General features: G+C 47.3%; 1 protein-coding gene across 1 annotated transcript in view; it reads left to right on the forward strand.

Moving 5' to 3' along the window:
* LOC147706835 (uncharacterized) overlaps positions 1–26,629 on the forward strand; it is a 392,919-nt gene that overhangs the window by 168,914 nt on the left and 197,376 nt on the right. The window contains exon 3 of the mRNA XM_086925976.1: positions 15,065–15,953. Within this exon, the coding sequence (XP_086782102.1) occupies positions 15,065–15,953 (889 nt within the window). The remainder of the gene's footprint in view (positions 1–15,064; positions 15,954–26,629) is intronic.

Consider the following 26,629-nt stretch of genomic DNA (forward strand, 5'->3'; position numbering starts at 1 on the left):
GCACACAACCAAAGGGCGCCGAACCAAAAAAGGTCGCAGACCTGAACAAGCCTACTGTTCCAAAATCCGCCGACCCGACAAAGGTGCCGTACCGAAACCAGCGCCAAGGCCGGAAAAACCTGTCGACCCAAACACATCGGCTCCAAAAACACCAGTTGATCCAAAAAATAACCGACTCGGAAAAGGACACTCCTCCAAAAAAACCTACTGAGCACAACAAAAGTGTCGAACCGAAAGTTCAGGTCGACCCGAAAAAAGTCCCCGAGCCCAAAAAATCCGTTACTAAGCCAAAAGTCGTCGAAAAACCAAAGTCTAATACTCCACCCAGGACTGTAGAGGAAGAACTCTTCCAACCAGATCCCTCTGACGACCAGGCAAAGATATACATTAATCCAGAGACTGGTAAACTTACCATCCTGCATAGAAAAAAAGAGTCCTTTGGACTTTGAACCTCAGTCCCCTATTCCATTAAAGAAAAAGGACTTCGGGACTTCTCCCTCTAGACCCTTCATTCCTTTCCAGCCTATCATGCCTACTACACCTTTTGTTCTCTACTCTCCTTCTCACCACGGGGACAATGAAGGTAACATGGGGGATGAGCCACAGCCTCAATATTATTTCCCAAAAGATCTTGAACCACAAGAGGAACCATGGGAGGAGCCAACAGACCCTTACAACACCCATCTCATCCCTGATATACCCTCTTATCCTACTAAGCCGTCACCTACTGATAACACCGTAGTCTTCAATCAACTCATAGACAGGGCAGCACAATTCCACAATGTAGATATGCATAACGACCCTGTTGAGGAAGACTTTTTGTTTGACACCTTCCCTACATCAGAAAAAAGTGTCAAAACACTTCCCATGTTAAAGGGAGTTCTCAAACATGTAATGTAATGTAAAAAATATTTCTAAAGCGCAGCTAACACCAGACGGTTTCTTGGCGCTCGAGCACATGGGGGAAAACAGTCTACAGAGCAAAGGGTGTTAGTGATAAATATTACAGAACAGATGGGTTTTGAGAACGGACCTGAAACGAGTACAGGAAGAAGCAGATCTTATACCTAGAGGGAGCGAGTTCCAAAGGGAAGGGGCAAGAAAGGAAAATCTCAAACCGCTGTGTTTCTTGCGTTTAAAGGTTGGAACTTTAAGCAAGGCAAGATGGGAGGAACGGAGGTTACGGGAGGGAACATAAAGGTGTATTAGTGAGGAGATAAAGGACGGACCTGTTCCGGCAATGGACTTAAAAATAGTGCAGCCCAGTTTAAATTTACAACGCTCGGACACGGGAAGCCAATGGAGGGACTTTAACAAAGGACGGACGTGTTGGTGCCTGGGTTGATGATAAATGAGACGCGCAGCCTGGTTGTGAACAAGCTGTAACCTCTTCATTAGATACGTCGGGATGCCAACATAGAGAGAATTGGCGTAATCTAACCTTGAGATGACTAAGGCTAACTGGGCTAAAGTAAGGGCCTCAATGGTCAGAAAGCGGGCAATCTTGCGGATTTTCCGCAACTGGAAAAAGCTGGAAGAAACTACGGCATTAATCTGGGGCTTCAGTGTGAGATCATTACTAATGATCACCCCAATACTTTTTGCTGAATCAACTGGACTGGGGTGGAGACCCAACCTCGCTGGCCAAAAGGTGGATTTCCATGGGTTGGCAGCGCCCCCGACAAGACCCAGCTCAGTCTTGTCGGGGGTAAGTTTGAGGTGGTTCGCCCCCATCCAGTCACTTATATGGCATAGGGTTGACTGAAAGTTGACAATGGACTGGTCCGAGGAGTCAATATTGAAGACCAGCTGAATGTAATCCGCGTAGTTAAACACAGTGACATGGCTGCCTCGCAAAGAACGGATAAGGGGGACCAAGTATAAATTAAAAAGAAGGGGGGATAAGGAGGAACCCTGCGGGACACCGCAGGTCAGTTCGACCCTGTCTGCGGTAAACTGCGAAAGTCGGACCGCCTGGAGGCGATTGCTTAAAAAGGAGTGGATCCAGTCAAGAGCCGTAACCCGAACGCCAGCCTCCCCGACACTGTCAACCAGAATATCATGGTCGACCATGTCGAAGGCGGCCGACAGATCCAGGAGCACCAAAACCTGACTGATGTTTAGAGTCCGCTCCTCTTCGCAGTTCCTCCATGACCGACAATATAACAGACTCCGTAGAATGAGAGAGTCTAAAACCAGCCTGTTGGGGGTCAAGATATTGAGAATGCTCGACAAATGAGCTCAAGATGTTGGTCACATGAGACTCAAGAATTTTGCCGAGGTAAGGGAAATGGGACGGTAATTGCTCATGACCAAAGGGTCTGCCGTAGGTTTTTTTAAGATAGGCACAACCTCTGCAACTTTAAATGAGTTGGGATCTAAACCAGAGGAGAGAGACTTATTCAAAAGCCCCAAAGGGGGGAGCGGACAGGCTGTAAAAGCCTCACGAAGAATTGGGGGGGGGGGGGGGGGGGGAGAATACAGTCGGTGGGAGACCCAGAGGCAACCTTATTTAAAAGGGCTAAAATTCCTCCTCTAAAATAGGAGGGATCTGAGTCAATAGCTGAGGGTTAGGAGAGGACAAGGAAGAGTTAGGCATAGGGGAAGGGGAAGAACCCGCAAGAGAAATGCTGTTTTTAATGTTGGCAATTTTATCCACAAATAATTGATTGAGGGAATCGCAGAGCGCACAAGAGGGAGGGGGTTTAATGGTGAACCTATCTGTATCAAACATGCACCAGACCTATTTAAGGATACAGCCAGGGCACGGGTAATCTACCCCAGAATAGAAAAAAAGTATAGGGCAGCTCCTACAGACCCCACTTACATCAGAGGGCAGTTACCACTAGACTCCCTGGTAGTGGCTAACGCACGAAAAAGAGCTAACTCCCAAACGATGGGGGAAGCAACTCCCCCGGACAAGGAGTCAATAATACTAGAGGCATCAGGCAAAAAGGTAGCAGCACAAGCCTCCAACTCATGGAGGATTGCTAATACACAAGCCCTACTGGCATGTTATGACAGGGCGCATTACGATCAGCTAGAAAGCCTAATGCAACACCTACCTGAGCCTTTCAAAGCACAAGCAGAGGATCTTATACAAGAGGGAAAATTCATAACAAACGCCTCCATCAAATGCGCGCTTGACGCAGCAGACAGTGCAGCTAGGTCAATCAACACTAGCGTCCTAATACGCAGACCTGCATGGCTGCGTATTTCTGGTTTTAAAAATGAGGTGTAGTCCACCATTCATAACCAGCCTGTCAATCAGGATTTTCTATTTGGCCCTGCTGTCGACACCATTTTGGATAAAATTAGAAAGGACACAGAGACCGCAAAATCAATGGGGGCAATGCAATTTCAGCAACATAGAGGCTCATTTCGTTGCTCCTCATACAGAGCAACTACACGAGGAAATACCTCACAAACATCTGCCTCATACAAAAGTAACACACAAGGTTCCTTCAACAAGAACACAAACTGAGGAGGTTACAGGGGAAACAACAATAAGCGAAGAGGACGTGGAGGCAATAACACCAGAGCCTCCACGGCCACAAAACAGTGACTTCATTACGCTACCTCCAGACCACCTTACACTGTCGGAGGCTGACTCCAACAGTTCCTGCCTGTCTGGAACGCAATTACCACAGACAGGCAGGTGAGAGAAATTATCCAGTCTGGCTGTTGCCTAGAACTTGTTAAACAACTAAAGAGTGTCGTAAAGAATATATTTTCAGTGTGCACAGAACACAGAGAAAAAGGAATAAATACCCAGCATGAGCCACAATGGACATCAGAGGGGATTTTTTAGGAAGCCCTCACTCACCAGCCTGGGTGGTGACATGCTTCATCATCGGGCCCACCAGGAGAAGCCGAATGCCTCCCTGGTGTGCTACAACGCCAGATTACTGCGGAGCTGGTTCTTTGTGGCAAGAGTGTCAAAAAGAAATGTGAGTTAAAAATGTCAGTGACTGTACCATATAAAATATTTTTATTCAATGGTCAGTTTGGCATGGATAAAATGTATGTGGGAAAACTACCAGTTTATGACTTGGTTGTTTCCACTTAAAGAGGGATCAACCTGTTTCTGCCCTTATGTGTATGATTTACTGGGCTTTCGTCAGGACCATCAGTTAGTGTACCTCGGTGGTATGGGCACGCTAAGGCCCACCCTTACCTCAGGACGTGAAAGTTAAAAACAGGTGTAGAAAAATAGGTGCAAAAAACAAACCATAAGTGATGGGATACCTTCAAGTTAGAGGTATCAGTATAGTTTGTAATTTACAAGATCCACACCCCATGGGTCTCGGGAGGGGGTGGAGGCGACAATGGCACACCACCCGCAACGCCTGTCACCCGTTGTGCATCTAGCGTCTCCTGCTACCGGACCCCGTGGATGGATTGCCTAGAGCGGACTTCCACACCGCCAAACACACCACCCAGACATCGTCCAATGTCCAGGGAACACATCACCCTGCTACAACAAGAGGGGAACTGCATGCTAGAAAAGATGGGCATAGAGCAAGTCCCTTTCCACCAGCAAGGGACGAGAGTGTACTCCCTATACTTCCTTATTCCCAAGAAGTATGGTTCCCTCAGACCAATATTGGACCTCAGACCCCTATACTATCGGAGCACTTTCATATGATTACACTACACCAAGTGCTCCCGTTGCTACAACAAGGAGATTTCCTAGGAACACTAGACCTCAAAGATGCGTATTTTCACATACCCATCCATCCAGCCCACATAAAATACCTCAGGTTAACAACAGAAGGTCAACATTACCAATTCAAGGTTTTGTCCTTCGGGGTTACCACGGCTCCAAGAGTGTTTAAAAAATGCTTAGCGACGGTGGCAGCACATCTCAGAAGGCAACACGTCCATGTGTACCCTTATCTGGACGATTGGATGATGCAGGCAAAATCATACCAACAGTGCGCAGCACACACGTCTCAAACAATCCAATTGCTACACAGCGTAGGCTTTTCAATCAACTACGCAAAATCCCATCTGCAACCGTCCCACAAACAGCGGTACCTGGGAGCCACTATAGACACCTCGGTTGCAAAGGCATATCCAAACTCAGCAAGGATAGCCAGTATGCAGACACTCATTCGCAAATTCCTGCCAAACACTCTCTGCCAGCTCAAGTCTTCATGCAGCTCATAGGCATGATGGCCACCTGCATATTCATTGTACCCCATGCCAGACTTCAAATGCGCCCATTACAGGAATGGCTAGCACGACAATGAACCAGGCTCAAGGACAACTAAAAGACCTAGTGTTGGTAAGCAGTCGCACCCACAACTCTCTGCAGTGGTGAAACCCACAAAACCTTTCCAAGGGGCGACTATTCCAAGAGCCGATTCCACAACTAGTACTAACAGCAGATGCATCACTGACAGGCTGGGGAGCCCATCTCCTTCAATACACAGTACAAGGGCTCTGGACAAACAAACAGAAAAAGCTGCATATCAGCCAACTGGAATTGCTAGCAATATTCCTAGCCCTAAAAGCATTTCAGAAATACTTGTACAGCAAGACGGTGTTGATCCGGACGGACAACATGACCGCGATGTACTATATCCAGAAAATGGGAGGAAGGCACTCGCCACAGCTGTACCATCTGGCACAAAGCATATGGAAGTGGGCGATTCCGAAAAACACTTTTCTCCTAGCAGAACACCTTCCAGGGAAGGACAATCAAGTTGCCGACCTGCTCAGCAGGCACAGCCAACAACTACACGAATAGGAGATTCCCCCCCCAGGTTCTCCAGCCATTCTTCGAGGAGTGGGGTTGCCTAGAAATAGACCTGTTCGCCACAAAAGAAAACTCGAAGTGCCAGTACTTTGCCGCCAGGTTCCCACATCCATTGTCACAGGGCAATGCTATATGGATGAACTGGTCAGGCAGGTTTGCGTACGCTTTTCCCCCAGCACCGCTGATCCCGCTGGTGGCACGCAAACTGCGGCAACACTCCCTCACACTAATCCTAGTTGCTCCCACATGGGCGAGACAACCGTGGTACACAACGTTCCTAGAATTCTCAGTAGTGCCTCATCAGACTGTGCCTTGCACCTCATCTTCTAACTCAGAACCAAGGAAAAATCAGACGCCTAGATCCCAAGCAGATGAACCTAGCTATCTGGCTCTTAAGGTCTTAGAGTTTGGATACCTTAACTTGCCCCCAGATTGCATGAACATCATTAGGGAGGCAAGAAGACCAACCACACAAGCGTGCTATGCAGCTAAATGGAAGAGATTTGTTATTTACTGCAACAATAATCAAATCAACCCCTTAACTGCTTCAATACAAAACATATGTTACCTGCTGCATCTACAAAGATGTACCTTAGCATACTCTTCAATACGACTACACCTCGCTGCTATATCAGCATACCTTCAAAACAGGCATCACCTTTCACTGTTTAGAGTACCAGCAATCAAAGCCTTCATGGAGGGTTTAAAAAGGGTGATTCCTCTAAGGCACCCCCCTTCCCCAGTCTGGAATCTAAATATAGTGCTTACCAGACTCATGGGCCCTCCATTCGAAACTCTACATTCATGCGAACTACAATTCTTAACGTGGAAGGTTGCATTCTTGGTTGCCATCACTTCACTCAGAAGAGTGAGCAAATTACAAGCACTAACAATTCAAGAACCTTTCATGCAGGTACATGCCAACAAGGTGGTTCTTAGAACAAACCCTAAGTTCATGCCTAAGGTTGTATCCATTTTCCATATCAACCAATCAATAGAACTGCCAGTGTTCTTTCAAAATCCAGTCAGTAGCTTCGAGAGTCCTGCCCACATTAGATGTAAAGAGAGCTCTACTTTATTATGTGGACAGAACTAAATCCTTTAGGAAAACAAAACAACTTGCTTTTGCACAACAACACATAGGGATTCCTATTTCAAAATCAGTAACAGCCAGATGGATAGTTAAATGCATTCAAATATTCTATCAAAAGGCAAAACACACTTTAACCGTCCCCCCAAGAGCACACTCCACAAGAAAATGGGGGCATCCATGGCTTTCCTAGGAAATATTCCTCTTGAAGATATCTGTAAGGCAGCCACATGGTCCACCATACACACTTTCACAAAACACTACTGTGTAGACGTGCAAGCAAAACAGCAAGGTGCGGTAGGCCAGGCTGTCCTCAAAACTTTTTCAAACTGGTGCATCTGGCACAGGTAGCCACCGCTAGAGGAGATACTGCTATACAGTCTATGCACAAGATATGAATTCAGCAGCCCACATGCCTCGAACGGAATATGCTAGTTACCAGTATGCATCTGTTCTTGGCATGTAGGGCTGCTGACATTCATATCGCCCGCCCTCCTCCCCGGTGCCTGTAGCAGCTGAAACATTCTCTCTGGCATGGCCATCTTACTTTACTATCTCCATCACTGCCACAATGGCGAAAAGCAATCTGAGGATGGAGAAGATGCCCATGCGCACTGTAGTCCAAGGGAGGAGTCACCTATCTCGTGAAACTTCGAAGACTCTTCCAAGACAACAAAGTGCAATCATCCGGACTCAACACTGGGCGGCGATCTATGCACAAGATATGAATGTCAGCAGCCCTGGTGGTCGCCGCTAGGGTGGAGTACTGCTGTACAATCTATGCACAGTGTGTAATTTGCAGCTCATATGCCTCGAACGGAAAATGCTACTTACCAGTATGCATCTGTTCTTGGCCTGTAGAGCTGCAGATTCACACCCGCCTCCCTGGCTACCTTTATCTGTTCCAATATTATCTTGTTTAGATACAGCATACATGGGCATCTTTTCTGTATCTAACAAAACTCCATCATTTCCCTCCCTGGCAAAAAACTATCTGAAGATGGAGCCGATGCCCATGCGCACTATGGTCCAAAGGAGGAGTCTACTATCTTGTGACTTCCAAAGCCTTTTCCAGGACAAAAACATAGGGCAACATCCGGGCCCAACACAAGATGGCGATCTATGCACAGTGTGTGAATCTGCAGCTCTACATGCCAAGAACAGATGCATACTGTAGCATTTTCCTTTCTTACTCTGTGCTCTTAACTTGATTGTCAACTTTGGACAGTAGTAAGTCTTATTTACAGCGCTTTTCATTTGATAAACACAACACCACCTGTTGCCAATGAGGCAAATGCATTTAATTAACAATTTTACATGTCCTTAGTAAGTATTAAATGACCCTTGCACAACCCTTCAGTAAACCAAAAGGAATTCTGTATACTACCCAAAACGCACAGCCACCTTTTTGTCAAGCACCAGAAATTGCTATCCTTTTAATGTTGGAATTTGACTGGATTCTATTGAGGATCACAAATGACTTCTATTTACGCTATTGAAAGCCATTTGAGTGCAACAAATGCTGGGATCACCCAAACACCCTCCTTCACATCAAAAGCAGACAAACAATTTGTTTCTTAGTTGAGTGGAGAAGTGTGGCTCAATGCTTAGAGCGGCAGACCTTGATGCAGAACGCTGGCCAGGGACCAGGGTTCGATTCCCGCCTCGGCGGGTTTCGGGCTTAAATTCCTCTGACCGGATATTCTCGACTCAGTGCCGATTCTAAGCATGGGTCCCATGCTGCAACTCTGGGCAATAGCTTGCTTAGTCTCCACAAAGGCCCCCTGATACACAAGGGATGCCTGGTTTCACCATGGGATGCCCAAGAGTGGACACCCCACAAGGAAAAGCCAGGAGGGGTTCCCTTGTGGTAGGAGTACAAGCGCCGGGATGCCTCCGGGTCACTGTTCGCGCTATACAAATACGCCACATTTACATTTACATTTCGTACAGTATCAGATTTGCAATTCCTCTACTACCTAGTGTAGTGAGTTTCATGTAACACAAGGGGAGAGATGGAGGTATGCCACTGCAAACCCTCTTCAAGAATAAAGGTAAAAACATTTAGTCCGAAGGACTATGATAACTGGCCACTTTTCAATCCCTACCTGAAAAACACCTACTTTGAATTGCAGAGAGATTTCCTAATCCTAGTGTGTCCATTATTTTAGATGAGGAAGCCTCATATACTAGTTTAAAAACTGTTGATGGACAGAATGCAGAACAATGTCATACATTCACCCCAGTACAGATAGCTGGGCCTAAATCCATCTTTTTTTTGCTCACTATGCCATTCCAGTTAGAACCCAACCATATTTAAACAAGTCTTGACCCTGTGCCTCTTGGGAACAGTCCAGCCCGAACTGCCAAGGTAGGCACTCCCTGGACTGGAAACAAGCATCCTAGGACCGGTTTCGGGGGTTCATCCCTCTTCAGCCAGGATAGCTTGATTCCAGTGGCATGGAGAGTACTGGACCCAAGTCTGGGCATACCCATACCACTCGGGTGACAATTGCAAAAACAGTGATGGACAGAATGCAGAACAATATCATACGTTACTCCAGTATTGGAGCTTTCATAGATTCCCATGCCTGAATCATTCCCCGTCGTCGAGACGAGTCTCCGATGAATAAAAAAGCAATGCTCAGTAGTATAGCAAACTGAAAAGAGGCCTAGGCCCATTTCCCTTTTGCAGCCCATAACCCTGTTATGTAAAGGAGACCACCCTTTTCCCTGAACCAATCAGAGCTCCTCACCCTCTAAAACCCTCCTGAGAGAACCTTTTGCTCCTCAGATTTTCTACCGCAAGTTGTGCTAGGGAGTCTCCTTTGAGCTCTGCTCCAACTCTTCAGTTCTACTCACTTTGGCTTGAATTTGAAAATTTCTCATTTTCCAGATTTGATTATTTGAAGTTCCTCATACTATTTCTCCTTCTACCATGGCTGACGAGGAGAAAAAATGATTATTTAGAGCTTGTGCCACCTGCTCTAAGAAAAGGCTCTATACAGTTGGACCCTCATAAAGACTGCATTTACTGCCTTTATGCGGACCATCAGGCAAAGGATTGCAAGGTATGTCGTACCTTTTCCAATAAAATTGAGGGATCGTGAAGGAAGACTGTTACTTTAGCTTCAAAAGGTGAAAGTCATCTTCTTCCAGGAGATCTAAAAAAAGGAGCAGATCTCCTCAGGCTCATACTCGGGTGAAAGACCTGAGAAGGCCCTTAAAAAGACCACCCCAGGGTCTTCAGGCGCAGTCCCTCAAAATCTCCTTCAGGCAAAGAAAAGGAGAAGGGTCATGCTTCGGGGGTAAAACCTGCAAAGAAAACTACTTCAGAGCCTTCAAAATGTCGTCCTAAGGTCAAAATTACTGTCAAGAAGCCATCCTCCATACTTTCTGAGGAGTAAATGGAAAGATCTGCATCGTCGACGGGAGAGTCGTCGACGAAAATGACAGTCCTTGACGAAACCCGAGGTAAAAGCTGTTTCTAGAGCTTTATCGTCGTCGACAGTAACACAGTCGACAACCGTGTTGATGCCGAGCCCTGCGACGACGACGACTATGGCTACAACCACATTGTCAACGGGATCGTCGACGGCAGTGACCACGGCATAGTCGACGACTAAAAGGGCAACGTCAACGGGCTCGTCGACTGACTCGTCGAGAAGTGAAAAAACCTGAGAAAAGAGGTTTTTGGCCTGGAAGAGAACAATTACACCAGAAATTACATCTCCAAGTAAGGTGTCACCCCTGGTACCTTCTCACCTTCTGGAGGAAGAAGATTCGGAAGGGGACAAAGATCATGGCGGTCCTTTGGTTATGCTAGTATCCCGTCTCAGTTGCAGTTGAACTACCAAGAGGAGGACTCACAGGATGAGTATAAAGAATTTCAGCAATACCGCCAGGAACATCATGACAAGTGTGCCATCTTCTTTATTAAAAGATCTACAATTAATGTTGGAGGATTATAGGAGGAGATCTCCTATACCTCAGGCCTCTAAGGAAATTCCTGAGGTTACGCCTCAACCACGCTCTGTACCAAGTACACCAGTGCGTAGGCGAGAGATCATGCTGGAGACCATTCCTAAATCTCCACCTCTGAGATCTCAGCAAGTTCCAGGGACGACAGATGATGACCAGGAGGAAGGAGAGATCACAAACCCTAGCAGAGAGTGGGACGATTATCTCATTCTGTCACCTTCTTCACCGAAACCTGTTGATTCTCCACCACAGGACATTGGTGGTTTTCTTAACCTGATGGAGAGGGCCACTAAAAGATTCCCACTTACCATGATAGAGGATAAAGCTGAATGTTTCTTGTATGACGTCAAGGAACCCTATTGGAGGACAGTTCGGTCCTTACCGATTGTAAGTCCTATTTTGGGAAGAAGGCCTGAAAGTCATGGAGACATCAGCTACAGTGACTCTGGTGCTCGCCAGACTAGACAAAAAATATAAAGCGCCTTCAGATGCTCCAGCTTGTCTTTTGGGTCATCTCAAACCGACTCAGTTATTACCCAAGCGTCTAGACAAAAGTCAAGAAATCAGTCCGCTCCTATTACGTCACCCCCGGACAGAGAAGGTAGGAGACTGGTCAATGTGGGAAAGAGATTTTCCTCTATGTCTGCTCTATTAGTAAGAGATGCGAATTGCCTGGCCATTCTAGGGAGATAGGATAAGCAAATGTGGTGCGACCTTTCGCCGTATATTGACCATGTACCAGAGATGGAGAGACAAAAAGCCAGGAAAATTCTGCAAGAGGGGGAAAGGACTTTGGCTGAAGTCATAGATTCCGCTATGGACATAGCGGCTATAGCATTCAAGTCTCTGGGAGGAGCAGCGGTACTACGCAGACAAGGATGGTTAAGGACGATGGCGTTTAGACCGGCGGTCCAGAATAAGATCTGGGACCTTCCTTTCAACGGTGAGGGTTTATTTGGCAAACATGTAGATGACACACTGCAGAGTATCAAAAAAGATACGGATACCGCTAAGTCATTGGGAACTACAGTACAGGAAAGTTCCTTTTCGAGTCTCTAAAGGTAGAGGTCAATCATCTTACAGGGGAGGATACCAACAATGGAGATATTCCTCTTACTTCACCTCATCTCAGCCCTCCCGCCAGCAGTATACACAGCGACAATCAGGAGGCACACAAAATCTACTCCAAAAGGTAAAGTAGGTCGTCCGGGAAAAGACAACACCCGCGACAATGACAAGATTCCGGCTACACAGACTCTTCTAAGATCACATGTTCCCCTCGGTGAAAAGATTGCTCTTTATTTTCAAAATTAGCAACAAATAACTACGGAAAAATGGGTCCTCAACATTATTCAATTCGGCCACACTGTAGAATTTCTTACACCGCCGATGCATCAGAAGGTCAATCATTTGCATCAAATACGAAAAGAGATTCGGACAAAGCACCGAAAGGGAGCAATAGAACCAGTGCCCCAGTGGGGAAGGGGTTTTTACTCCCGATTTTTCTTCTAGTCAAGTAAAACATCCTTCAATGGCCTCAGATCCCAAAACGCCTATCTCAAAAAGCAGTCTTTCAGGATGGTTTCTCTTCAAGACATACTTCTACTATTAGACCCAGGAGATCCCATGACCACGTTAGACCTACAGGATGCGTACTTTCACATTCCCATCCATTCTTCACACAGGCAGTACCTTCGGTTCATGGTAGCCGGAGAGCATTAAATTAAACAAAGAGAGGAGTACCACCAAAAGAAAAACAGATTTCCTAATGGGGTGTTTTGACTGACAAAAGGAAAGGATTCATCCTTTTGTAAAAAAACCCTCACTCACCAGCCTAGTGGTGACATGCTTCATCATCGGGGTCCACCCTGGTGGCCTAGCGTCACCAGGGTGTGCTACAACACCTGAAGTACAGTGGAGTAGGTTGTGAATGTAAGTGCAAAAAAAGGTGTTAAAAATTGTCCTGGTTTACCTTATAGAAAATATGAATTTTATTTTAAACCAACTGGACAATATTAAAAAAGGGGGGAGATACTGAGAGGGAAGTTGCGACCAGAGTATCTCTATATGTGTATTGGTCAACATGTTTCTTCCTTACGTATACTAGGTATTCATCAGGACCATAAACAAGGAAATGGACGGTATGTACCCCCTAAAAGGCACACCCTATCCTAGATCCTCGTGTACCTATTAGCAAAAATCGCTAATGGTGGAGTGCTCAGTCAAAAGTGGTTGAGCATGTGTAGTAAAAAGCAAAAGACTCCTATTATGTTGTCAATTGCTTCGGCGGGCAGGGGGAAGTCTCGTCACTCAGTGAAACATATTAGTTCTGCCGGAGAACATTACCAATTCAAGGTACTGCCATTCGGCCTGAAATGAGCCCCAAGAGTGTTCACAAAATGCCTGGCTCCTGTGGCTGCTGTACTATGGAAACAAAAACACCCGGTATTTCCTTACCTCGATGACTGGTTAGTCAAGGCACCATCAGCAGCATTAGCCCTAACGTCAACAGAGGTTTGCGTAGAGTTGTTTACCAAGCTAGGTCTGACTCTACACGAAGAAAAATCATCCCTTCAACCAACGAAACATATCCCCTTTTTGGGGGCAATACTAGATACAGAGAGGAACAAGGCGTTCCCCTCCAAAGAAAGACAGCTGAAAATGATGTGTCTTCCTAGACTTTACAAAAAGAAAGTGTCTTTCAGTACGCAAGTACAAGTCATTACTGGGAACAATGTCATCTTGCATTCCCCTCATACCTCACTGCAGGCTAAGAATGCGCCCGTTGCAAGAGCAACTGGATCTGCAATGGCGTCAAGTGGAGGGATCGTTCGAGGATGCAGTCCAACTAACACCGGTCATGGTTCGTGCATCAACATGGTGGACCCAAAAACAGAATGTCTCGCAGGGCCTTTCATTCCTTACAATGCCAGCCCCATTGATAGTGACTACAGATGCGTCCCTAGAAGGATCGAGAGCGTTCCTTCAAGTCAGCGGTCGCTGGAAGTTGCACAAGCAACAACTACACATAAACTTACTGGAACTCAGGGCAGTCCGCTTCGCATTACTAGCTTTCCTACCAAGGATAAGAGGGTCGTCAGTGTTGATAAGACCGGACAACACAACTGCAATGCACTACTTAAAGAAGCAGGGAGGAACAAGATCTCTCTCCCTCTCTCACGAAGCCCAGGAGAAATGGGAATGGGCGCTAAGACACAAGATATCCATAACAGCAGAACATCTTCCAGGGGATCAAAACATCAAGGCGGATACTCTCAGCAGGCTCGTCTCATCCTGCCACGAGTGTGAGTTAGACCAGGGGGTCCTGAACAACATTTTTTGAAGATGGGGAGAACCGACAGTGGACCTCTTCTCAACCGCGGAGAACAACAAATGCTGGTTCTTCGCAAGCTGGCTTCCCCAAGGGGGATCTTGGGGGAATGCGTTTTCGATGGCATGGTCCGGCGTCTTTGTCTACGCTTTTCCTCCGATTCTTCTCCTGCCGCTAGTGCTTGTGAAGATCAAGAAAGAACCATGCAGACTGATCCTGGCTGAAGAGGGACGAAACTCAGAAACTGGTCCTAGGATGCTTGTTTCCGGTCCAGGGAGAACCTGGCTTGGCAGTTCGGACTGGACTGTTCCCATGAGGCACAGGGTCAAGACTGATTTGCATACTGCCAGGTCTAAACTGGGGTGGCATGATGAGCAAAAATATGTATTTAACCCATATCTCTTGACTGGAGGTGAATATTTTGATTTGTTCCGCATTGTGTACATCAATTGTGTGTCTTTCATATACCAGTTGTGGCATGCTTCATCATAGCAGACCTCATCCCACCCTGATAAGATGGTACTACCAGGTGGACTTGGAGGTAAAGAGTCCAGTATGTCCAGGGCTATGAGTAAGGAACCAGTTCTTATGAAGCTACGTCGTGCAGGGCAGAGATGTGTACTCTGAGCCTGGTGTACATCCAAGCACGTTTCTTAATAATTTAACAATGGTATGCTTCTCAAATTTCTTTGTTGGAGACTATTCACATCCTCCCCAAGTAGAGCAGAAAATTTGACTTCAGGCAGAAACGTTGAGTCAGCCTTTCTTATGCAAATGTTATGGACCTGATGTGTCAATATTGGCACGGACGTCTCATGCAAATAAATGGCAGTGGATTGAATGAATAGCTGTGCATGTATTGGCAAATATAATAGATGCTCTTCTTTATTTTTTTCAGAGATGTTGGTAAAGAGGGGCCACCATCGACCCCTAACTTGAGAATTTATCAAGATGAAGTCATTGCAGATATCGCATCCCGCCACCACCCAGGTGACTCGCCCCTTGGTGACCCCCCAAAGACTCCTGCCAGAGATGCAGATCACTCGCAACATGATGTAGACTTAGATCATAAACAGTCACATGAAGAGGACGAGTGGTATTTGGCCAGTGATCACCAGGCTGCTGAATTGAAAGTACAGAAGTCCAGAAAAAGAACAACGAGCACAAGTAGCAGCAGCAGCAGTAGTAGTAGTAGTAGTAGTAGTAATAGCAGCAGCAGTAGCAACAATAGTAGCACCACTGGTACTAGAAGAAAGAGAAGGAGAAAGAGCCTGGACAGAAAAAAGGGGCATATTAGAGACCGGAGCCAGAGTAGAAATCGTGCTAGGAGTAGAAATAGAGACCGGAGCCAGAGCAGAGACAGGGGCAGAAGTAGAAACAGGCCCCGAAGCAGAAGCAGAGGAAAAAGTCCAAACCGGGGCAGAAGTACAAATAGGGCCAGAAGCCGTAGTCCAAACAGGGGAAGAAGTACAAATCGAGTCAGAAGCCGGAGTCCGGATAGAGGCAGGAGTACTAATAGAAACAGAAGCCGGAGTCAAAACAGAGGAAGGAGCACAAACCGAGACAAGAGCCGCAATAGAAGCAAGAGCCGCCACAGGAGCAAGAGCCATCACAGAAGCAAGAGCCGCCAGAGGAGTAAAAGTTTAAGCCCAACATTTAAAGAACTGGAACGTGCCAGGAAGAAGCAAGAACTGGTGGACCTGAACAAAGAACTTAATTCTGTTCCCACTAAGTCCATTCTGAAGAAACCAGCAGACAAAGACGGAGATTGCAAGCAATCCAATCAGGTTTGCCCTAAAATCTTTCTAGTTTAACTTAAATGATACTTTTGAGGGATAAAATGTTTTTATGAAGGGCTTTATATGTGTGTGTGTGAGTGAGTACGCTAACACATTATTTTGATATTGTGCCTATTCACTTTTCCACACTGATTGGAAATACCTGGTTCTTAGTCGATTCAAGGTAACACTTCTCAGAAAGATAGTGCTAACCAATTAATGAAAATGTGGCCGCTAACATCCTCCTCATGTTTTCTGAGCCTACCACGTTAACAGTTGTGAAGCCCAGTTTGTTTGCGGTCAGTAGAGCTCGAGGGAGTGCTATTCCTGACACCCGACCTGCATATGTATTGGATGTATTTTTATAGCCTTACCAATGCCCGAACCTCAGCCTTCCAGGAAATTTGGAAAATGTAGTTGTCCTCTTTGTATTCCAATGTCAGTCAATAAGTACAGACGTCAAGCAAAATATGCAGTTACAGAGGTTTCTTTGTGGCAGTAAAATCCCTGCAAAACTCATCTGAGGTTGCAACTCAGGATGAAACACCAGACTATGCTGAATGCGTGTTTTTTTTAATTTTGTCTAGCACTGAGTATACAGAAATGTCTTTAATATAAAGTGCCTCAAGCATTAGAATAACATAAAAATACTTTCATTACTTTAGTTATTCATTATTGGGGTATCTTTCATAGATTCACATGCCTGAATCTTTCCCCGTCGCCGAGGCGGGAGTCCCACTGTAAAAATATATATACAAAACTAGTGCCTTTAGTAAGAACTGTAGTAGGCTAAAAAGACGAGAGGCCCAGAAGGCCCAAAACTTAGTAGCCTATCTACCTCATTATATGAAAAGAACCAAAAAATAGTTCCACCAATCAGCTGCCAGCACCCTCTAGAGCGACCTCTGACCCTGCTCGCAGGGGTCGCTCCCCACGTCACCACACTGCCGCCAGCTGCCTGGTACCTTCTCCCTGCCGCCTGTTTTCCTGCCGTTTCCTGCTCCTTCCCGCCGCTGCGGCACGCTCCCCATTGGCCACCCCGCTCCAGCCTCCCAGCTGCTCCTCCCTCCCTATCCCCCTCTTATGGAGGCCGCGCACCGGGCGCGCCGCTGGCAATCCAAAGTCAAGTCCTTCTGCGCCTGTCCACGCCTGGACCGTGCCCAACGCCAGAACCCCTAGACCCTGCGAACGCCATAACACCAGACTCCGCTAGGATGCCAGCACCCTCTACGCACTCAACGCCGGCCAAAACCACACCTGCTTGCAAGCCGCCCTGAAACTTAACAGACGGACCTTTCTCCTGCCACACCTGCAGCTTCACCCGGACAGAGCCACCAAACCTCCAAGGACTGGACCCAACCACCTCCGCTGCATACTCCTCAACACCCGCTCCGCACGCAAACATGCCGTCGAGCTCTGGGATCTGCTAGACACCTCTGCCCAGACGTGGCCTTTCTGACTGAGACCTGGTGGAACGACACCTCGGCACCCGACATCACCATAGCCATCCCGGACGGCTACAAGATCACCCGTAGGGATCGCGTCAACGGAATCTGAGGAGAAATAGCCATCGTCCACAAGTCCACCCTCAAGGTAGTCACCCACGCCGAACACCTGCACTTCCGGATCCACACCGACCCCCAACACCACCTTTCGAGAAACTCATCTACAGACCCCCCGGACTGGAGCTCAATTCAGCGACTCCATCGCCGACCTCGCCAGCACCCACGCACTCCCCTCCACAGACTACATCCTCCTCGGGGACCTTAATTTCCACCTCGAGAACAACGCCAACTCATCCACCCTGATCGACAACCTCGGCCTCAGACAAATCATCACCGCACCCACCCATGCTGCTGGCCACACGCTGGACCCCGTCTTCTCCACAGGCACCCACGTCACTTTCGACCACACCACCGAACTCCACTAGATTGACCACCGCTGTATCAATTTCACCTTAAATAAACCAACCACGCACCACGGCACCCAACAGCTATCTCGCCGCTGCTGGAGCAAAGTCACCGAAGACCAGCTGATCACCACCCTCCCCCAAAACCCACCCACCGACCCCACCAACCCAGACACCGCAGCCCACAACCTCAGACAGTGGATAGATGACTGCGCCAACACCCTCGCCCCACTCTAAAAACCCTCCAACAAACACGCTAGCAAGAGAGCCACCTGGTTCACCGATCAGCTGCAGGCCTCCAAATGCGCATGCCGAAAACTGGAGAAGATATTGCTCCACGAACGCACTCCGGACAACCATGCAGCCCACAAGGACCCCACCCGCAGTCATCACCACCTCATCAGATTAGCCAAGAGATCCTCCTTCAAAGACCGCCTGGATAGCAACGCACACGACAGCAAAGAGCTTTTCAGCATCGTAAAGGAACTCTCCAACCCCAGCTGCAACGACATACCGCCCTCACAAGAACTGTGCAACTGACTGGCCATCTTCTTCCACCACAAGATCACTGACATCCATGAACCCAGAGCATCTGCATCCCGCCCTTCCGATCCGAGGCCACTGACCTTATCTGAGGCGTCCCCCAGGTCTCATCTCGACGCTGTTCAACGTCTACATGGACCCCTCGCACAAGTGGCCCGCCAACACGACCTCAATATCTCCTGACGACACCCAGCTCATCCTCTCCCTCACCAAGGACCCGCACACCGCCAAAACCAACCTCCACGAGGGAATGAAGGCAGTCACGGACTGGATGAGGAACAGCCGTCTGAAGTTGAACTCGGACAAGACGGAAGTACTCATCCTCTGACCCACCCCCTCAGCCTGGGACGACTCCTGGTGGCCGACCACACTGGGGAACCGCACCAACATACACCGACCATGCACGCAACCTAGGATTCATCCCCGACTCCTCCCTCTCCATGTCTAAACAGGTCAACTCAGTCTCCTCCTCCTGCTACAACACCCTCCGCAGGATCTAGAGTGGATCCCGACCGAAACAAGAACGTGACACAGGCCCTCGTCAGCAGCAGACTGGACTACGGCAACGCACTCTACGCAGGAATCCCAGCCAAACACCTGCGACGACTACAACGCATCCAAAACGCCTCCGCCTGACTGACCGCCCACGTCCCCTTCACCCACCACCTGAGAGACCTACACTGGCTCCCCGTCGACAAGAGGATCACCTTCAAGCTCCTCACCCACGCACACAAAGTACTCCAAAATGCCAGACCAGCCTACCTGAACAGCAGACTCCGCTTCTACACCCCCACCCGCCAGCTCCGCTCTGCCAGCCTCGCCGCTGTTCCCCGCATCCAACGAACAACCTCCGGCGGCAGATCCTTCTCCTACCTCGCCGCCAAGACCTGGAACACCCTCCCTACCCACCTACGGCAGACCCAAGACCTCCTCGCCTTCAGAAGACTCCTCAATACCTAGCTCTTCGAGCAGTAGCGGCACCTGCTCCCCTCAGCGCCTTGAGACCCTCACGGGTAAGTAGCTCGCTTTACAAGTACTTTGATTGATTGATAGAACCTTCCCAGCAGAGGCAGTTCTCAGATTTTCCCCGCACGTCGTGTGGAAGGGAGTCTCCCTGAGTGCCTACTCAGTTTTCTTAATTTTTCCTTCAAGATGTCAGACAAGAAAGCTCTCTTTAGAGCCTGCAGGACCTGTGATAAAAAGAAGGTCCACGTAGATGATCAGCACAAGGACTGCATCTACTGTCTACATCCTTACCATTTTGTTAAGGATTGTAGAATATATTTCGTACCTTTCCTGCCAAAAGCATCAGAGACAGGGCAGCAAGGGTACTTTTATGGCTGAAATCCTCTTCATCTGAGGAAGATGACCAGGCCTCAACATCTAGCAAGAGAGCTAGATCTTGTGACAGCTCTTCGTCGGAGGGAAAGAAGCACCACAAATCCTCTCATGGAGCATCTGACCAGTCAAGGAGATCTCCCATTTCTCCTTCTGGATCAGCCTTGTTTCCGTCTTCTGAGACCTCCAGGCCTTCAACTACCAGAACCGTGAGTAAAGCCCAGGTCAAGACTCTCTCTCTCTCTGGTGTCTTCTCATACTGTATCTGTGACCGCTGCTATTTCTTCAACTACGGTCTCCACCATGGCTATTACTTCACCTATTGCGTCTTCTAAATTATCTAGGTTAAAAAGATTTTCTGTGATCAAAGAATAGTCTACTAAAAGTTCTTCAGCAAAAGCTCATTTGACGATGTCAACGTCGACTTCATCAACGACCGTTCCCTCGTCAATGAAGACATCGTCGACGAAGAGCCCGTCGACAACGACAGTTGACGAACAGTCAGTCGACCCCATCGACGACCATGTCAACGTAGATTCTGTCGACGACAACAGTCGACAACCCACTCGTATACGACACCGTTGGCTACGGCGACCCCGTCGACGACAAAGAGCCCTTTGATGACGGAAAGTCCATCGACGAAAGGTTGGTCATCCGCGATTACACCTGTATCTCTGACGACGCCTATTTCCTACACTCACTTCCAGTTGAGAACCTACCACAGACAAGACTATAGCAATATTTCTCTATTATTGCCATCTCATATTTTGGAAACGTATGTGGAAGATGATGAGTCTGATGAGGAAGGTCCTTTTGGCATTGCACACCATCCCTCAGAATTCCAAATAAAATGCCAGGATGAGGACGATGACGAAGATTACCAAGAGCTTTTTTAGGTCTTGACTATTCTATCCCGCAGGGATAAATAGACGAGAGTATAGTTGGCAAAATAAACTCTTGACCAAGTGCGGATTTAGTACAGTTCATGTGAACACAATCACGCGCATTTTCCCCACACCATTTTTTTTGTAAGAGCTTTCATTGGCTCTTACACACTTTGTGCGCACGGCATTCAGCTGCCCATGCATCCCATCCCCTCCCTCTCCAGCGTGCACCTCTCTGTCAGTTTGTAGACAACCACAAACAGGCAACCCACCCCCTCTTGCGCACCATTCTCTGTTGACACACAACCCCTCCTCCCTATGTTCTTCGTTACAGTTGCAGGCAGGCCACCCCCCTCCCTCCTCTCCAGCGCGTGCCTCGCTCTCCATTTGTTGACAAACGCAAACAGGCAGCCCACCCCCCACTCTCGCACGCCATTCTCTGTTGCTACACATGCTGTGTTCTTCGTTCAAGTTGCAGGCAGGCCACCGCCTCCCTCTCCCTATGTTCGCTCTTGTCTTTTTTTTTTTGCTCGTTTTCACTGGTGCTTTGCTGTGTACGCATTGAGAGTTTCAAACTTACTTCAATGTATGCTTATTTACTGACAAATATACTTTACTTTTAATTTGTCTCTTGCCACACACATTCTCTCTTGCCACACGCATTCAACTGCCCAGTCATCCCACCCCCTCCCTCTCCAGCACGCGCCTTGCCCTCCGTTTGTTGACAAACGCCAACGGGCAGCCCACAGCCTCTCTCTCCAGCGCGCGCCATTCTATGTTGGCACACAACCCCTCCTCCCTATGTTCTTCGTTCGAGTTGCAGGCAGGCCACCCCCTCCCTCTCCATATCTTATTTTTTTGGGGGCAATTTTACACTGGCTCTTTGCTGTCTACGCATTTAGAATTTCAAATTTACTTCGATGTATGCTTATTTACTGACACATATACTTTTGTTTTACTTTCTGCGCGCGCCGCGCTCTCTCTCTTGCCACACGCTCTCTCTGCCCATGCATCACACCCCCTCTCCCTCCCCCTCCCTCTGCAGCTCAGGACACTAACACATCAGTCATGGATTGCAACACATTACTCAGGGACACAACATCACTAAGGGACAACACCATATCATGCATGAATACCAACACATCACTCAGGGACACAACCACATCCCTCAGGGGCACCATCACATCATGCAGGGGAACCACCAACCCAATGAGTCACAACGTCACACACTAATGGACACCACAACATCAATCATGGACACGACAACATCAATCATGGACACGACAACATCCCTCATGGACACGACAACATCCCTCATGGACACGACAACATCCCTCATGGACACGACCACATCCCTCATGGACACGACCACATCCCTCATGGACACGACCACATCCCTCAGGGACACGACCACATCCCTCAGGGACACGACCACATCCCTCAGGGACACGACCACATCCCTCAGGGACACGACCACATCCCTCAGGGACACGACCACATCCCTCAGGGACACGACCACATCCCTCAGGGACACGACCACATCCCTCAGGGACACGACCACATCCCTCAGGGACACGCCAGCATCCCTCAGGGACACGACAACATCCCTCAGGGATACCAACACATCACTTAGGGACACCAACCACGCTACTCGGGGGCACCACTTCGGGTCTGAGGCACACTAACCCATCACTCGGGGACACCACCACATCACTCCCGGATATCCCCTCATCACTCACGGATATCCCCACATCACTCACGAATATCCCCACATCACTCAGACACCACTACATCACTTAGAGACACATCCATGCCACTCAGGGACACAACTATGCCACTGAAGGACCCAACAATGCCACTCAGGGACATCACCACCCCAGGCAATTCAGGGACACCAGCACATCAGTCAGAGATACCAACACTTCACTCAGGGATATAACCACATCTCTCATGGGCACCATTACGACAACATCACCTAGATACACAGTCACTCATGGACACCAACACATCACTCAGGGATACCACCACATTACTTAGGGACACACCCACACACATGCATATCTTCCCCAAAAACTCATCGCAAAAACAGTGAACCGATTACTAAATTATGATGCAGAGAGGAAATCTAAAATAATACATTTGGAACAACAACTCAATACCTCCAAACCAAATGAAGAACAATACAAATACACCGAGATTAATAAAATTTTTTGAAGGAAAGCCTAGCCATGTAAGAAACACGGAATCACAACATAGAGTAGTTGAACAATAAAACCAATATAATTAGGCGATATAGTACATCCAATATTTCACCAAACAAATACGCTTAAAACACTAGTGGAAATAAGCCCCAAAAGAAAAAAGTCTAAACCAGTGCGTAATCAAAAGGGCAAGAGACTTCACAGCCTAACTGAAATTATTTGAGACCTACAAATGTGTATTTAGCTCACACAACGCAAAACAAGCGACAATTACCAGGCCTCCAAAAACAAAAAATTCACAAGAGACCAATATGAAGTTTAAGCCCATAAGCATCAAAACATGTATGTTTAAAAAAAAAAAACATTAGGTTCTCAATACCATTACAATGACTATTAATAATTAAGGATGAGATGAAATCGCAAAGTATACGTATGAAACAACAAGCAGAAACCGGAGAAAATGGATTAAAGCAACAGAAATACACAGTGAATAATATAAAACAGTACCATCAAACCAAAACATTGTCAAAAAACACAGTATAACATGTGGCAAGAGTACATCAAATAAAATAAAAACATTGGACTATATTAATAAAAATACATCACAAATACATGTTAAATATTATATTCTAAACATTCGACAGGTATACATTAAGTACATATGCACGCCGAGAACAATCTGTATAAGCAAACGTAAAAAAAATTACAAAAGAAAAATAAACATACGAAATATATCTACAGGAGAAAGACTACATAACCAAAAACAAATAAATAATACAAAATTTACAACTTACCTGTCAACTGACGCAGCAACAACACAGGAAACACGACACGCCTTCCACAAACGCCAGTCACGAAGATCTGGGAATTTCCCAAAGGACGAACAGCAATTGCAACGCTACGAAACACAACGTAGCAATGCGATTGGAGGAAATAAACGTCAATCAAAAAAAAGGTGAAAAACAAAAAAAGACTAGACCGCTAACCTAAAAAACGTAGGTAGCGTTAGGGGACAGGATCGCGACCCCCATTTTGGAAAAAAAACACTAGTCAACAAAAGGGAAAAAGGACTCATTCACATACTATGACACACAAACACACACCCAAAATGTATTAATTTTTAAAAACGAAACATTAGTAAACACACACACACACACACACACACACGAGCTCACACCCACACACTTACAACACCCTCAAACTACACACTCAAATAATGCTCAGCTTCACCCACCATCAACATCACACAATCACCAAAGCTCACAAACACCTCACACTCACAATGTTCCCATCACACACATTTTACATCTCACACATACATCACACAGGCGCACTAACACTCGCGCACACCTTCACACACCCTAAGCCTCATACCACCTCACACGCACACACCGTCACCATAACACCCTATACATCATACGAAGGCACACGCACACACCTTCACCATCACAACACCACACACCATCGGAATACACACAACCGCACACTCACACCACCTCACACACGCTCACCCTCACACACAATTACACTCAAAGACCCTTACACACCCTCAATAACATTCACAAAAAAACACACTCTCAAACCCTATCAGCATCACACATCATATCACAATCAATCATCATTTTCAAACACAATCACACTGACTCTCTCACATTCACATAACACCCACAAACTCACACACCAACACTCACACTCGCACACTCTCCCACCCTCTCACACACCCTCCCACCCTCTCACACACCCTCCCAATCACACACACACTCAAAAACACACACCCTCAAATCATGCCTCAAGCAACTGCACACCAAACACTGCTGCATGCCTCACAATAAAAAAAAATAGCAGCACAGCAACTCCACCCAGCAACTCCACCCTCCAACTCCACCCTCCAAAACCACTCCACCCTCCAACTCCAAATCCACCCTCCAACTCCAAATCCACCCTCCAATTCCAACCCCACCCTCCAACCCCACCCTCCAACCCCACCCTCCAACCCCACCCTCCAACTCCACCCTCCAACTCCGACCTCCACCCTCCACCCCCGCCCTCAACCCCACCCTCCAACCCCAACTCCACCCTCCCAACCCAAATCCACCCTCCAACTCCAACCTCACCCTCACTCTATCGCCCACACCCTCACTCTACCACTCTCTCTACCTCCCTCACTCTACCACTCTACCGCCCTCACTCACTCTACCGCCTTCTCTAATTCCCTGTTCACTTCTCTTCTCCCGTACTGATCTGCTGCTCTTTCACCGCCTCCTTCTCTAGCTCCCTGTTCTCTTCTCCCGTGCTGTTATGCTGCTCGCTTCCACCTCAACTCCTTCTCCAACTCCCTGTTCTCTTCTCCTGTGCTAATCTGCTGCTCTCTTCCACCCCACTTCCTTATTTAACTCCCTGTTCTCTTCTCCCGTGCCGATCTGCTGTTCTCTTCCACCCGCCTCCTTCTTTAACTCCCTGTTCTCTTCTCCCGAGCTGATCTGCTGCTCTCTTCCACCCGCTCTTTATTTAACTCCCTAGTCTCTTCCCTTCTCCTGTGCTGAAATGCTGTTCTCTTCCACCCCACCTCCTTCTTTAACTCCCTGGTCTCTTCTCTTCTCACAAGCTAATCTGCTGCTCTCTTCCACCCGCCTTCTTCTCTAGCTCCCTGTTATCTTACCTTCTCCTGTGCTGATCTGCTGTTCTCTTCCACCCCACCTCCTTTTTTAACTCCCTGGTCTCTTCTCCTGCGCTGATCTGCTGCTCTCTTCCACGCCGCATACTTCTTTCACTTCCTGTTCTCTTCTCATATGCTAATCGTCAGCTCTCTTCCACAGCCTACTTCTTTACAGCAATGGCCTCTTCTCCTGTGCTGATCTGCTGCAGTCATCCACCCCACCTCACTCTTTCACTCCATGGTCTCTTTATTTATATATTTAAAAGGTTTTATATAGCGCTGCTGGACCAGAGAGTATCAGAGCACTTAACATAGTGACAAGAAAAATTAAAAATAGGAATATAAACAGGAACATATTAAATACAATATACAGTTTTTGAGTGTGCAGGCAAAATAAAAGCAAAAATAAAAAGGAAGATAAAAGAATGGAAAAAAAGGAGTTAGGTAAGTGAAGGGGTCATGAGGGGGAATAGAGGAGGGATTGGGAGAGTTGAGCATAGTGATGGAGGGGGATAGGGGTAGGGTAAGAGCGATTAATGATAGAAGGGTGCTGAGCAGGATTCAGGATAGATAAAAATCAGGATCCCCAGTGATTCTCCTATGCTGAACTGCTGTTCTCTTACACTTGCCTCCTTCTTAAACTCCATGTTATCTTCTCCGCTGCTGATCTGCTGGCCTCGTCCACACCAACTCTTTCTTTAACTCCGTTCACTTATCTTCTGTAGTAGGGGATCTCTGTATACAGTCCTAATCTAGTGAATAGTCCCGCCCATGTGCGTGGACTCCGGAGCAATCAAAAATAATCTCTTAAGCGGTCTTCATTGCAGTCCTGCATAGACCGGTAAGAGAAAATTAAAGACAATAATGCAGCCTGTACCTACAAGGCTACACTGTCCAGTACTTCAACTAGAAATGCCAAGGATATAAAACAAATACATTTAATACAATTTGTCAAGTTTCACTGATAGAGAAACTTTCCTCCCCTCACCAAATCCTTGGACTGATAGAGAGGAACGGATGGACAGACAAGCCTCCATAGGCTGCCATTATGTGTCTGGAAAAAGAATACTGTGCCTTTAAGGAACTCTCTAGAGACCCTCTGTATCCCAGCATGCACAGCCCCTTCCTTTTACTTTGTTCTTTTTTCCGGCTCC

The sequence above is a fragment of the Lissotriton vulgaris genome, chromosome 6, assembly GCF_964263255.1.
Source record: "Lissotriton vulgaris chromosome 6, aLisVul1.2, whole genome shotgun sequence".
NCBI lineage: Eukaryota > Metazoa > Chordata > Amphibia > Caudata > Salamandridae > Lissotriton > Lissotriton vulgaris.